The following is a 13,503-nucleotide window of genomic DNA, read 5'->3' as shown; positions in this document are numbered from 1 at the left end:
AAAGTCCTAAAATTCACAACAAAGTCATCTCAACTCCTTATGTGCTTCCTCTTAACTTGCGTTAAAAAAAACCCCCACACATATAGGAAATGGAAGTTCAAGGCAGGCCCTAGAGCAATGGAGTTCCTATTTCTGCCTTTAGATAGTACCATACAAATCTATTCCACAGAAATGAAAACAAAAACAAAAAAGCAACCAGATTATTTCCAAACAATCCTCAAGAGGCTGAGCAATCATTACTTATAAATCCTCCATAAAAATATTTACTGAACACCTAAAATATGCATAGTACTCTGAGATTGTGGAAAAACTCAATGACCTATAAAACCAAACTTTTCCCTAGAAGAGTTCTGGAACTCAATTAGGGAGACAAACCATAGATTTATGAAAAGTAACATTATTAAAACAGGAGTTTGTGCCAAGAGGTTTCAAAGTTCAACAGAGTCAGTACTGTAGGCTACTGTGCAAAGAACTGTGTTATTAAGGGACATGTAGTCTCTATGGGCTTCATACACAGTAGGAAGTGCGTATATGCATGACTCGGATAGAAATGAAGAATTCCAGGTGAAGGGAATGGCATGAGTAAAGACAGATGTAAGTGTGATAAGTAAAAGCATACTCTACACAAGGTAATTTGAATAAACTTAGTTGGAGTTAAAGGTTTGTTTTGGAGTTTTTATCGAACAGATTTCAAGAAAAAAAGAGATTGGGATTAAACAAGGCATACCTCGTTTCACCGTGCTTCTGTGCTTTGCAGATACTGTTTTTTTTTTTGTTTTTTTTTTTTTACAAATTTAAAGTTTGTGGCAACTCTGCACTGAACGAATTTATTGGCACTATTTTCCCACCAGCATTTGCTCACTTCATGTCTCTGTGTCACATTTTGGTAACTGTTGCAATATTTCAAACCTTTCCACACTATTGTATTTGTTATGGCAATCCAGGATCCAGTGATCTTTGATGTTACTACTGTAATAGTTTTGGGGTGCCATGAACCACAGTCACATAAGATGATGAACTTAACTGACCAAAGTTGTGTCTGTTCCAACTACTCTCTCTCCCTATCCTTGGGCTTCCCTATTCCCTGTGACACAACAATACTGAAATTATGCTAATTAATAACCCTACAATGGCTTCTAAGTGTTCAGGTGAAAGGAAGTGCCACACATCTCTCACTTTAAAACCTACAACTGATCTAAGCTTGGTGAGGAAGGCATATTGAAAGCCGGGACACGCCTCTTGTGCCGAAGAGCTAAGTTGTAAGTGATAAGAAAGCGAAACAGCCTTATTGCTGATACGAGAAGGTTTTAGTGGTTCTGGATAGAAGATCAAACCAGCTTCACCTGTCCCTTGAGTGAAAGCCTAATCCAGAGCAAGGCCCTAACCTCTCTTCAATTCTGTGAAGGCTGAGAGAGGTGAGGAAAGTGAAGAAAAATAAAAAGCCAGAAGGGGCTGGTGTATGAGGTTTAAGAAGAAAACTCATCTCCATAACATCAACTGCAAGGTGAAGCAGCAAGGGTTGATATAAGCTGCAGCAAGTTATACAAGATCTAGCAAATGTAATTAATGAAGGTGGCTACACCAAACAAATTTTCAATGTAGATGAAACAGCCTTCTATTAGAAGATGTCATCTAGGACTTTCACAGCCATAGAGGAGAAGTCCACGCCCAGCTTCAAAGCTTCAAAAAACAGGCTGACTCTCTTGTTAGAGGCTACAGCAGCTGATGACTTGGAGCTGAAGCCAATGCTCATATACTATTCCCCAAATCCTAGGACCCTTAACAATTATGCTAAATCTATTCTGTCTTTGCCCTAAAAAGGGAACAAAGCCTGGATGACAGCACATCTGGTTACAAAAATGTTTTACTGAATATTTTGAGCCCACTGTTGAGACCTACTGCTCAGAAAAAGATTCCTTTCAAAATATTACTGCTGACATGACAATGCACTTGGTCACTCAAGAGCTCTGATGGAGATGTACGAGATTTATGTTGTTTTCATGTCTGCCAACATAATATCCACTCTACAGCCCATGGCTTAAGGAATCATTTTGACTTTCAAGTCTCATTATTTAAGAAACACATTTTTGTAAGGCTATAGCTGCCACAGAAAGGGATTCCTCTGACAGATCTGGGCAAAGGAAATTAAAAACTTTCTGGACACAATTCACCATTCTAGATGTCATTAAACACATCTGTAATTCATGGGGAGAGGTCAAGATACCAAGATTAACAGAGGTGAGAAAGAAGTGGATTCCAGCCCTCACAGACAACTTTGAGGTGGCTCAAGACTTCAGTGGATAAAGTCCTTGCAGATGCACTGGGGACAGTGAGAGAAGTACAATTAGAAGTGGAGCCTGAAGAAGTGACTGAATTGTGTAACCTCATGATAAAACTTTAACAAATGAGGAGTTGCTTTTCACAGATGAGCAGAAAAAGTGGTCTTTCTGAGATGGAATTTACTGCTGATGAAGATGCTGTGAAGACTGCTGAAATGACAATAAATGATTTAGGATATTATGTAAACTTAGTTGAGAAAGCAGTGGCAGGATGTGACTGACTCCAATTTTGAAAGAAGTTCTACTGTGGGTAAAATGCTATCAAACGGTCTTGCAAGCTACAAAGAAATTGTTTGTGAGAGTCAGCTGAGGCAGCAAACTTCATTGTTTTAAGAAACTGCCACAACCTTCACAATCACCTCCCCGATCAGTCAGCAGCCATCCATATCCAGGCAAGATCTCCCACCAGCACAAATCTGTGCTTCAGTGAAATCTCAGATGATGGCCAGCATTTCTGGCAATAAAGTAGTTTTCAATTAAGGTATGCTCATTTTCTTTTTTAGACAAAATGCTATTGCACCATCAACAGACTACAATATAGTGTAAACATAAATTTTACATGTCACCGGGAAACCAAAAAATTCACCTGACTGCCTTTGTTGTATTTGCTTTATTGTGGTGGTCTGGAACTAAACCCTCAATATTTCCAAGGTATGCCTGTAATTGAGGGTTTTGAAAAATGAATCACAATACAGTTTAGACTAGATATAGGCAGTGGGGAGAGCCAATGAATGTGAATGAACAGAGAAGTGTAGACACAAGGGTATTTGGGGAGGGTAGCCTGTTGATACTTCATATGAACAGGAAAGGGAAAACTTCTTGATAAGACCACCACTGGAAGACATGAAATAATGACTGTTTGACAGCAGACACAATTTATGAAACATTACAAATAAATAATCAACACAATTTGTCTATAAGAGAAAAAGAGATTTCAAAGAGGGTTGGAAGATTAGGAGCCTGATAGAAAGAAGTCAATTTTAGGCATAAAACAAATAAATAACCAAGTAAAAATGTTTACAAGTGGTGTGATAGGAGATAATATCTTGTCAGAGAAAACTGACCTACAAAAGGCATCTTGAATCTGTTAAGAAATGATAGTCCACAGTTTGAACAGGTAATGCAAAATATAGTGGGCAATGTAGGACTTTTTTCCCCTAAGAGTTCAAATCTCTCATACTATAAAATATAAAAATTCTTTTACCCTACTCATAACTCTGAATTGATATATATTAGTTTTCAAATATAATTAAAAAATTCACCACAATCTTTACCAACCAATTACTCATAGTTAGGCCGTATGTTTTGCCAAATCTAAATGTGCTTTTTGCTTAACTTCACTGCTATTCCTAGCAAATCCCCTCTACTAAACCAAAGCTCACAAAGACCCCATCTCTCATCTCCTCTGCCAACATCCCCAAATTAAAATGAGTCTACCAAATCCAATCCCACACTTCCTCTTTTAAAAGAGGAAACTTCTATTTACAAAGTCTTTCTTCTTAATTCTCTTGAGCTCTCAAAAAATCCCTTCAATCCTTTATAAAAACTGATTATTTAGTATCTTCTAATCCTGGCTATGCCATAACTCACATGCACTTAGGTTATTTACTCTCTACAGACATCACTTTCTTATCAGCAAAACACTGATAAGCAGTGTCTTGTACTTACAGGGATTTTATAATAAGGCCACAATAGGATAAAAGAAAATGTACCTTTTATTAATTTTTTTATTAAAAATATTAAAACATATTAAAAACTAAAGAGTAAATATGATAACCTCTATATTCATCATCCGTCTTTAACAATATCAATATATGGGCAAATCTTTTTTCACCCAAGTACAGGCCTGAGCTACTCCCCTCACCACGCCAGATCAAGTCTCAGGCATTATTTCGTTTCCATCTGTAAATACTCCAATATGTATCTTTTAAAACTAGGGACTTGGGCCACCTGGGTGGCTCAGTTATTTGAATGTCTCTTGATTCTGGCTCATGTCATGATCCCAGGATCCTGGGACCCAAGAATGCTTGGGATTCTTTCTCTTTCTCTCTCTCTCTCCCCCTCAGCCCCTCCCTTACATGTGCATGTACACACTCTCTCAAATTAAACAAATAAACAAATAAATAAAATAAAAATAGGGACCAAAATCACAAGGTCACTATCATACCTTAAAACAATCAATACCTGATATCATTTAATATCTAAATAGTGCTGAAATCCCGTGTCATAAACGTCTTTTAGTTAGCCTGAATAAGGATCTAAGGAAGGTCCACATAGTTAATTTGGCTGAAATACCTCCTAAATTTCTACTAATAATTAATCCTTCCCTCTTTAAAAAACTTTCTGGTCATTTGTTTGTTGAAAAACTTGATCATTTGCCCAGTACTATAGACTGGATGGGTGCACTCTGTGGTGTCAATATCCCCTGTATTTCATTGTGAATTAATAGTTGTAATTCTAAGTGTACTGTAAGCAGGTTCATGTACAAATTTTTGGCAAGACTCTTTGTAGAGTCTGTTATTTACTGCATCACACAAGGAGGCACAATAATGTCTGCCTGTCCTTTTATGATCTTAAAGCTGACCGGTAGATTCTGATGTTATCAGCGTGATACAGCTAATGATTTCTAGCAGTTACTGATGATTGCTATTTGGAATCTTTATTTCATTAGGGGTTACAAAATGGTGATTTCCCAATTATAAGATTCCTTCTTTTTTTTTAAATTTTTAAAAAATATTTATTTATTTTTGGGAGAGAGAGAGTGAGCACGAGCAGGGGAAAGGCAGAGAGAGATAGAGATAGAACCTGAAGCAGGCTCCAGGCTCTGAGCTGTCAGCACAGAGCCCAATGTGGGGCTTGAACTCAAGAGACCTGAGATCATGACTTGAGCCGACGTCAGATGCTTAACTGACTAAGCCACCCAGGTGCCCCTAAGGTTCCTTCTTCATATATTATTAGTTGCAATGCTTCCTGAAAGAACTTGCTCTCCTCAACTATTTGGTAGTCTGTGCACAGAGGAAACAGAGTAATTTCTGTCTACTGGTTTTTAGAATAATGAATTGGTGTCCTAGCAACCCTTAAAAGTTACTAAGATTTATTTTCAGTATTATCACAAACTCCAGCATCTTTAATATTTTGATGTGTATCAATTGATCACGGTCATTCTATCCGATCTTTAGGCTGGTGGAAAGGACTTCAAGTTGGTCCGTGTGTACATATGACATGAACCCAGTAGCCGTTCACAGCTTCTTTGTGACATGACAAGATGTCCAAGATCATCTCGTATACCTCCTAGACCTGGAATCACCTATTTCTCAAAGACACCCTGGTTACTTTTAGTGGGACTCCTTTAAGTGTAACAAGAGGTGTGAGGTTAAGTTGTAGAAGGTTGAGAATCATTGGTTTTTTGTATATAGGCAAATCTGCATTCTCTTCAAAGCTACAAAAAGGTCTCATTACTTCCAGTTCCTCTTTCATTTTTCCCCAAGCTTTTTACATAGACACAGAGACTACAGATAGTGTCAAAATATCCTCCGTGATCATCCTTCTCTAACTCTGATTCATTCGCTCCTTCAACCAATGTAAGTGCATGTGAGTTATGGCATAGCCAGGATTAGAAGATACTAAATAATCAGTTTTTATAATCACAAGCAGAAAGGAATACAGCTGCTACTAAGGATCTCATGGTCTACTAGAGGAGATTAACAGGTTCACCAACAAAATACACAATGATAGGTGTAGGGATAGGACTATGGGTGGAGGTCATCTAAGAAGACTTCAACTAAGGATATGGTACTTAAATATTAAGTCTTACAAATATGGTATAAACACTACTTAATGCATCTCTTTGAGAAGAAAGAGCAAATTTTAAATTTATAGATTCATTGTCATTTTAAGAGAACTGGAAAATTCAGTTAAAAAAAAAAAAAAAAGGAAGCCAGAGTGTTAATGATGCAGTATTTTTACACTATTCTAACATTTAATTAACAAATATAAATAAATTTTAAAGACAGAATTACACCTGCTGATAATATTGTCATCTTAGAAAATCCACAGCACAAGGAAATGACATAAGTAGTTCCAAACAGGGGAATCTGAGCAGTACACAACGTCAAGAAGAGAACAGCAGATACTTCTGTCCTTAAGAAGCAAGATGTTTAAGGGGCACCTGGGTGGCTTAGTCGGTTAAGCGTCCGACTTTTGCTTAGGTCATGATCTCGTGCTTCGTGGGTTCGAGCCCCACGTCGGGCTCTGTGCTGACTGCCAGCTCAGAGCCTGGAGCCTGTTTCAGTCTGTGACTCCCTCTCTCTCTGCCCCTCCCCTGCTCACGCTGTCTCTCTCTCTCTCTCCTAGAAATAATTAAAAAAAAAAAAAAAAAGAAGCAAGATGTTTAAAAGCATGTAAACAAAGTGGGAGCATGGCACGAACCTTTGACGACTAATTTCTTGTATTTCTTTACCATGTTTTTTCGTCTAGGAAAGTTCTGAACCAGTGTACTTATTACAAGGAGGGTCCCTCCAGAGAAAGGACAGAAGCCCACCCAAAGGGGAAAGGGACAGCAGCTCCCTAAAGAACAGGCTGTCACCAAATAAGAGATGTTTAGAAGTACATTTAGAGGTAGCTAAAGTTACCTTTTCAGTTTAAAAAGATCTCCCCAAATTTACAAAGATGTACACCCTAGCTGTACTTCCAGAGGAGCCCTCCCCATTCCTTTAACATTTCTTGTTCTAGCACATAAAAGTTACACTACTTGGATGCCAGGAATGATCATCAACTCAATTTAGGAGAATGTGGTCTGTCACAGAAATTACCGGTGGGTAATTTGCAAGCAGAATAGATTTCATTTTAGTTATCAGCATGTGTTAGGAAGCATGCCTTAGGACAGTTTGTCTTTGTGAAACCAGATTAACATGGTTAAAGTGTTACTCCTAGGTGCCCAAAAGAAATTCAAAATCATTTATTTTCTATTTTTTAGTAAAATCGAACACATGCGTGCTTACTACCTTTAAAAAAAATCGGCAGTTCTTTCATATCAAGTCTTGTAACATTTTATTGAAGGACCTATGTTATTTTTCTATTTTTCAATGACTTAATGAACTCTCTCAGTATAGTGTTATTTTATCACAAAAGTCTATTTGAAAAGTTAGAAAGAGGCACCTGGATTCCAGAGGGAAACACTCCCTGCTCTCTCTGCTCTTCCCCATGCTTTAACTTCTGACTCCACTCTTGGTACTTTTTCCTTTTCATTTTTTTCTTTTACATACTATATCAACAAATGTGGATGGCTGATTCATTCACCAAATATTTATTTTAGGTCTTCTACTATTATTATTGTTATTAGTAATGGCTGCAAAAATTTACTGAGCACTTACTATGATTCAGGTATCCTACTAGTGGTTTTACCTTCTTTATCATATTTAATTCACTGTGAAGTTTTTTTATTCCCACTGTATAGTTGAGGAAAATGAGGGTCAGAGAGATTAATTAAAGTACAGCTAGTAACTGTCAAAACTTGAATTCAAATCTGTTTATCACTCTAACATACGCTATTTTTTTATTTTTTACTTTTAAATTTTCTTTTTATTTCTTTATTTCCCTCCAATTTTAGTAAGGAATGGTTGGTAAATGAAAATTGTATATATTTAGGCTGTACCATGTGATTTTTTAAAAGGTGTACAATGTTATGATTTAATACAGCTATACACTGTGAAATGATTACCACAATCAAGTTGATCGACACATTCACCACTTCACATGCTCTCTGTCTCTCTCGTGTATTTTTTTTTTTAGTGGTGGTGAGAACACTTAAGATCCACTCTTTTTGCAGATTTCAAGTATACTCAAAACATATGCTCTTCAACACTATACTACAGAAAGAGTGAGGCGTGTTGAGAGAATCCCAATCAGCGGAGGACACCTGCAGCACAGGTGAGGAGGGAGGACAGGGAGGAGGCCAGGCTGCAGAGGAGGCCGGGTCCTGCAGCACAGGTGAGGAGGGAGGACGGGGAGGGGGCCAGGTTGCAGAGGAGGCCGGGTCCCAGACCCCAGAGCCCAGAGCCGGCGTGCCCTCGCCACGACATATGAACTCTATTCTGAAGGATGTGAAAAACAGTCATGAGGTTCTAAAGCAGGTAAATACATGATAAAATCTGCACTTAGAAAGACACGTTGGCAGAAGTGAGGAGGATCGGAGAGACCAAAACTGGATTGGACTATGGGCAGGTAGAGCAATTAAATGTACAGATAAAAGGCGATGAGAGTATGAACAAAATGTATTCACTTGGTATTAAGCAGATATTGAGCTTTTAAAAATTTCATTCAATTTCAAACTTTTAATTTGTCTAGAGTAAAAATGTCTGAGCCCAAATTACTTTTTTATATCTCTATTTTTAACAAGGTGAAAAGCAGTTTTGGATGGAGAGATTTCCAATTTAATCAAATAAGAAGGCACAACTATCACTAAATACTTAGAATTATGGATTTCTAAAATTGTACGCGCAAGGAAAACGTAAAAATTTATTAGATGGTTAGCGATAATTAACTGGAAGATCTAGAGATTGAATTAGAAATATAAAAACAAACTTTTTTCTTTAGAATTGGAACCCGAGGCATTGTTGAAGTCAAATTCCTTTATTTTACAGACAGGCAAACTAAAGTATAAAGAAGGCATATGACTTGCCGAATATGCTTGGGGTGCTCATTTAGGATTAGAACCCAAGTTCCCTGACTCCTTATTTAATGATTTTCTCACTTTCATGTGAAGATCTGGAATTTTAAAAAAGTTCTCCTGGCAAAATGGGCAGGAGAAAAGTGAAGCAAGCTCAGAGGAAGTATGGATCACGTGTCAGGGCTTGATACTGGCCTCCCATTTAGTCCTCATGTATCTACTTTACAAAGTAGGTACTATCTATATCCCAAAGCGACTAAATACCTTGTTAAAGGCCCCTTGGCTATCAGACACCAAAGTTCATTTGCTTCCATCAGAGCACACGAGTGCCAACAAGAGGGTAAGAGTTTTCTTCCAATTAAAAAAAAAAAACCACCACCCAGGTTTGTATGAATGAATCCAGAAATCGTTGCACACTGACCTGTAACATGCACCTGGACACAACAACTTCAGGTACTTCAGGGAATTTTTGTCGCAGGTCATGTAAAACCTGAAAATCAATTTGGTGGCTTCCTTGGGCCATTCGTATATTGCCTGATCAGGACTATTTGTACAGTAGGCAATTCTAGGCCTTAGTGGAAATAGTACTCATCTCTTCTGTCCAAGCATTTTCTGTGAAAGAAAGAAAAAAATTTTAATGAGAACTGATTAGAGAATGAATATTGTTGTGGATTTAAAATTTCAATACACAGGGTACGTGCTTTAGTACCTAACATTTAACATAAGTTATCAAAATATTATTTAGTCCTATAATATTTTCCATATAGTTATACTTTCTTTCCAATTTATAACTCCTGATGTCAAACTTTTAGACTGTCTAATCCTTATATGTATGCTTTATAATGGCTGGGCCAAAAAGGCACTGAAGAAATTGTTGTCAAGGATGTCTTTCCTCATTCTTCTAAATGGGGAAAATGAATAACATTACTGACATTTTTCTTAATAATTAGAGGAGAACCTGAGGTGAGTAATCTTATTTACTCTACTTAAAATTTTTAAAGTTCGGAATCTGATAGAGTTTGGTTCTACAAATGACTTTGCATGCTTTGTCTAAAAAATGAGCTATATAGCCCAATACATTTAATACATTATCTTAATCTTCAGATATACTTAATCCTTCAATGTGTAATGAATTCATCCTCAGGGGATCCATAGCATTTTATTCCCTCTCTTTTAATAAAATCAGTATTTTAAAATATACTATTACTTGAGCCTCAACCTCAAAGATCCAGATTTAATTGGTGGGGGAGTAGCCTGGGCATAGGGATTCTAAAGCTTCCCCAAGTAACCCTGATGTGTGGCCAAAGTTGAGAACTACCTACCTTGTTTTTTATTCCTAATGAAACCCATGTTTAATTTTGAAAGCCCCTTTGGGATGTAAATAGTATATAAGTATATTAAACCTAAATAACATGAAAGTATTTAAATATAATATTATTTGTGTAATCATTTCATTTTATGATAAATTTAACAATAAGATCTCTTTAAAACAGGTTTCTTATCTGTGGTATTTCTCATTTAACCTTGCTAACATAAGCTTAAAAAAATACAAAGCTATAAACTCCATCAATATAGGACTTAGGTCTCTTGTTCCCTTCATGTAGTTAGCGCTGTGTAGGCAGTGTTCAGCCTAACAGTAGATATTAAAATATTTTTTATTAACTTTAGTTATGTAGAACTTTTGAGTCTCCAACAGAATATAACGATATCATGCATAGTAAAGCCTTTTAGCTTTTTATTATCAATTAATTAAAGTCCTAATTCTTTTGTCTATGCGACTTCAGCTTAGTTACATCTCACAGGTAAAAGCTACAATGGGTTATAAGAGAAAAGAGAAGTACTGAATATTAGTAAATGGTATTTTAAAATAACTTAAGGGGTGATAAATGAGTTACAACACTGTTCAACTTGAGCTAGCCTCCCTTGACTTCACTCCAGCTATCAGCTCCTTTTTCTGCCCCTTCCCTCTCCTGGGCTGAAGCTCCTTGAAAGGAAGAGTTGTTTATACCTAAGTATCTTCCCTTCCTCCCCCCTAATCTCTTTTGGCCTACACAATCAGGCTTTGTTTTTCTCCACTGAAACTATACTTCTCAAAGCTGTCGCAGGCCTTCAGGCCAGCAGACCTCAGGAGGGGTCCCTATTCCTCATCTAACCACAGCTTAGGACCCAGTCAACCAATCCCTCCTTCTTTGAACAAGTTCCTCACTTGGCTTCTGAGACTTATATTCTTCTGGTTTTTCTCCCACCTGCCGGTAGCTCCTTCTCAGTTTTGTCAGATCCTCTTCCTTTCCTAGACATCTCTATGCTGGTAGACAATGGAGTTCGATCTAGGTTTCTTTTCAACTATACCTGCATTCCTCCGCTGTGTAATCTCATCCAAATATACTGCTTTAAACAGAGGCTTTGCCTATTTTTATCTCCAATGCCAAGGGAGCTCTCTCCCTTGAGTTCCACACTAATATAGCCAATTACCTGCCTGACATCTCTTTCTGGACATCTAAAACTCACTTCAAACTTAGTATGTCCAAAAGGAAACTCTTAATTTCCCCCCTTCCAAGCCAATCCGTTCACAGTCTTTTTCATCTCAGTAAATGGTGCCATCATTCATCCAGTTGATCCTTCTTTCAGATCCCATATCTAATCCATCATCAAGTCTTGCTGGCTGTATCTGTAAAATAATATTCTGAATCTGACCATTTCTCCCACTTCTGTTGCTGCTCTTGTCCAAGCCGCCACTGTAATTCACGCAGACTGCCACTGCAAAGGTCTCTTAACTGTTTCCTCCCTTCCTTCACTTTCTATTCCCCCTCTGCCCCTCATTCTATTGAGTGATCCTTGTGAAAAGTAAACCAGAGCAAAATCCCCTGCTCAAAGTCCTATAACACGAGGCCCCTGGCTAACTACCACCCCTTAGACTTCACCTTCTACCATTCTCCTAGTTCCCTCAGTTCTGGTTAGTTCTCAAAACAGCCACTGTATCCTCCCTTATGGTTTTTGCACTTGCTGCTTCTTCTGCCTGGAACACTTTACCCTCAGATACTTGTGTGGCCCCCTCTCTTACTTTATTAACATCTCTGGTCGAATGTCACTTCCTCAGAGACAGTTTCCTTGACCGGTCTCTCAAGAATAATGCCACAATTGTCTCCCCTCCCCCCATCACACCCTCATACCCTGCTTTTCTTCATAGCATTTGTCAATACCTGATAGGTATTTATTTATTTTCTATCTATCCCCCAAATGGTAACTCCACAGGATCAAGAACTTTGAAATTCACTGCTGCACGCACCCCAGGACCTAGGCCAAATATGCAACATTTGCTGAATGAAATGAAGGTTTTACTGTATAGTTTCCTGACATTACTTTGCTTCTAAAACACATTTCAAATGATCTAGATTTGGAGATTTTTACACAATTTGAGGGAGAGGCAAAAAAATACATTTTCAGTCTAATTCAGGACCACCTTTATTAGAAGAGGATGAATCATGAAAATAAATTTCAACTTATTCCACTATTAAAACATAAATTTCCCAAATTCTTTGAAAAAGTCTTATCACACTTGCTTTTCTAATAAAGATCATCAAGTACACAAACAACAAAATTGTTCACATGTACAACTGTATTTTAGGGATTTCATTTCCTATAATGGCTGAGTAGCTCCTACTAGATCAATTCTTTCATAAACAACTATAAACACTAGACAACATATAAAAACTACGTGAAGGCAGAAAGCATCAATGGCAATAGAGGGATGGTGGGGAGAAGAAGGAGTCAGTACTTAGAAGGTTAACAGCATGGGGGTGATTTTCCATTTTTTTTAATGGCATTTAGCCAGAGGGCAGGCCTCGGCAGGTTCGGGTGGCTGAAACCCAGACAGAAAACCTACAGCCGTACCAGCTTAATGAAGCAAAGGATAGACTCTGGCGTAGTCGTAACAGCTGAGAACCGCGTAAGTAAATCATAGCAAGGAGAGAAGCACAAAATCCTATGTATAAATTCTGCACACATCTCTGATTCCCAAATCACACATATGTGAGATTCCAAGCAGCCCAGCCAAAGCTAAAATAACTGAGATTTCAGAATTTGAAGCTGGGAGTTCAGCCAAGTTAACTGCCTTCTAAAGCAAGCAAGCGAGGAAGGAAACCAAGCAAACATCAATACTCACTACTGAAGGCACACAATAGAACCCAGAGTCTCTACATGCCATTCATAAGAAACAGGAAAAACTGACCCATACTCAAGAGAAAGGGCAACCAAGGGAGACCAAGGCCAAGATGACCCAGGTGCTAGAATTAGCACATAGGGATTTTAAAGCAGCTATTTTAACTATGCTTAAAGATGCAAGGGCACACACACATGCTTGTATTTCAGCAAGAAACCACTACCCGCCCCCCAACTCCAAAAAAACCCCAAAAAGCCCAGAAACTATATTTTTTAAAAAAGAATCAAACACAACTTCAAAAAGCAAAAAATAAAATGTCTGAGGTAAATTCACTGGAT

General features: G+C 37.8%; 1 protein-coding gene across 2 annotated transcripts in view; it reads right to left on the bottom strand.

Moving 5' to 3' along the window:
* TAB2 (TGF-beta activated kinase 1 (MAP3K7) binding protein 2) overlaps positions 1-13,503 on the bottom strand; it is a 60,700-nt gene that overhangs the window by 34,746 nt on the left and 12,451 nt on the right. Inside the window, exons 1-2 of one of the 2 annotated variants that reach the window (XM_039240949.1) lie at positions 11,253-11,301; positions 9,428-9,618 (exon numbers count right to left, since the gene is read on the bottom strand). In XM_039240949.1, coding sequence (XP_039096880.1) covers positions 9,428-9,529 — 102 coding nt within the window. In that variant the 5' untranslated portion in view covers positions 9,530-9,618; positions 11,253-11,301. Of the gene's footprint in view, positions 1-9,427; positions 9,619-11,252; positions 11,302-13,503 lie in introns of those variants that run through there. The other variant, XM_039240948.1, reaches the window with a different exon arrangement.

Source organism: Hyaena hyaena, unplaced genomic scaffold, assembly GCF_003009895.1.
Source record: "Hyaena hyaena isolate Hyena2069 unplaced genomic scaffold, ASM300989v1 scaffold_184, whole genome shotgun sequence".
Taxonomy (NCBI): Eukaryota; Metazoa; Chordata; class Mammalia; order Carnivora; family Hyaenidae; genus Hyaena; species Hyaena hyaena.
Note: the sequence above shows the minus strand (reverse complement) of the source record. Positions and strands in the feature narration are given on the sequence as shown.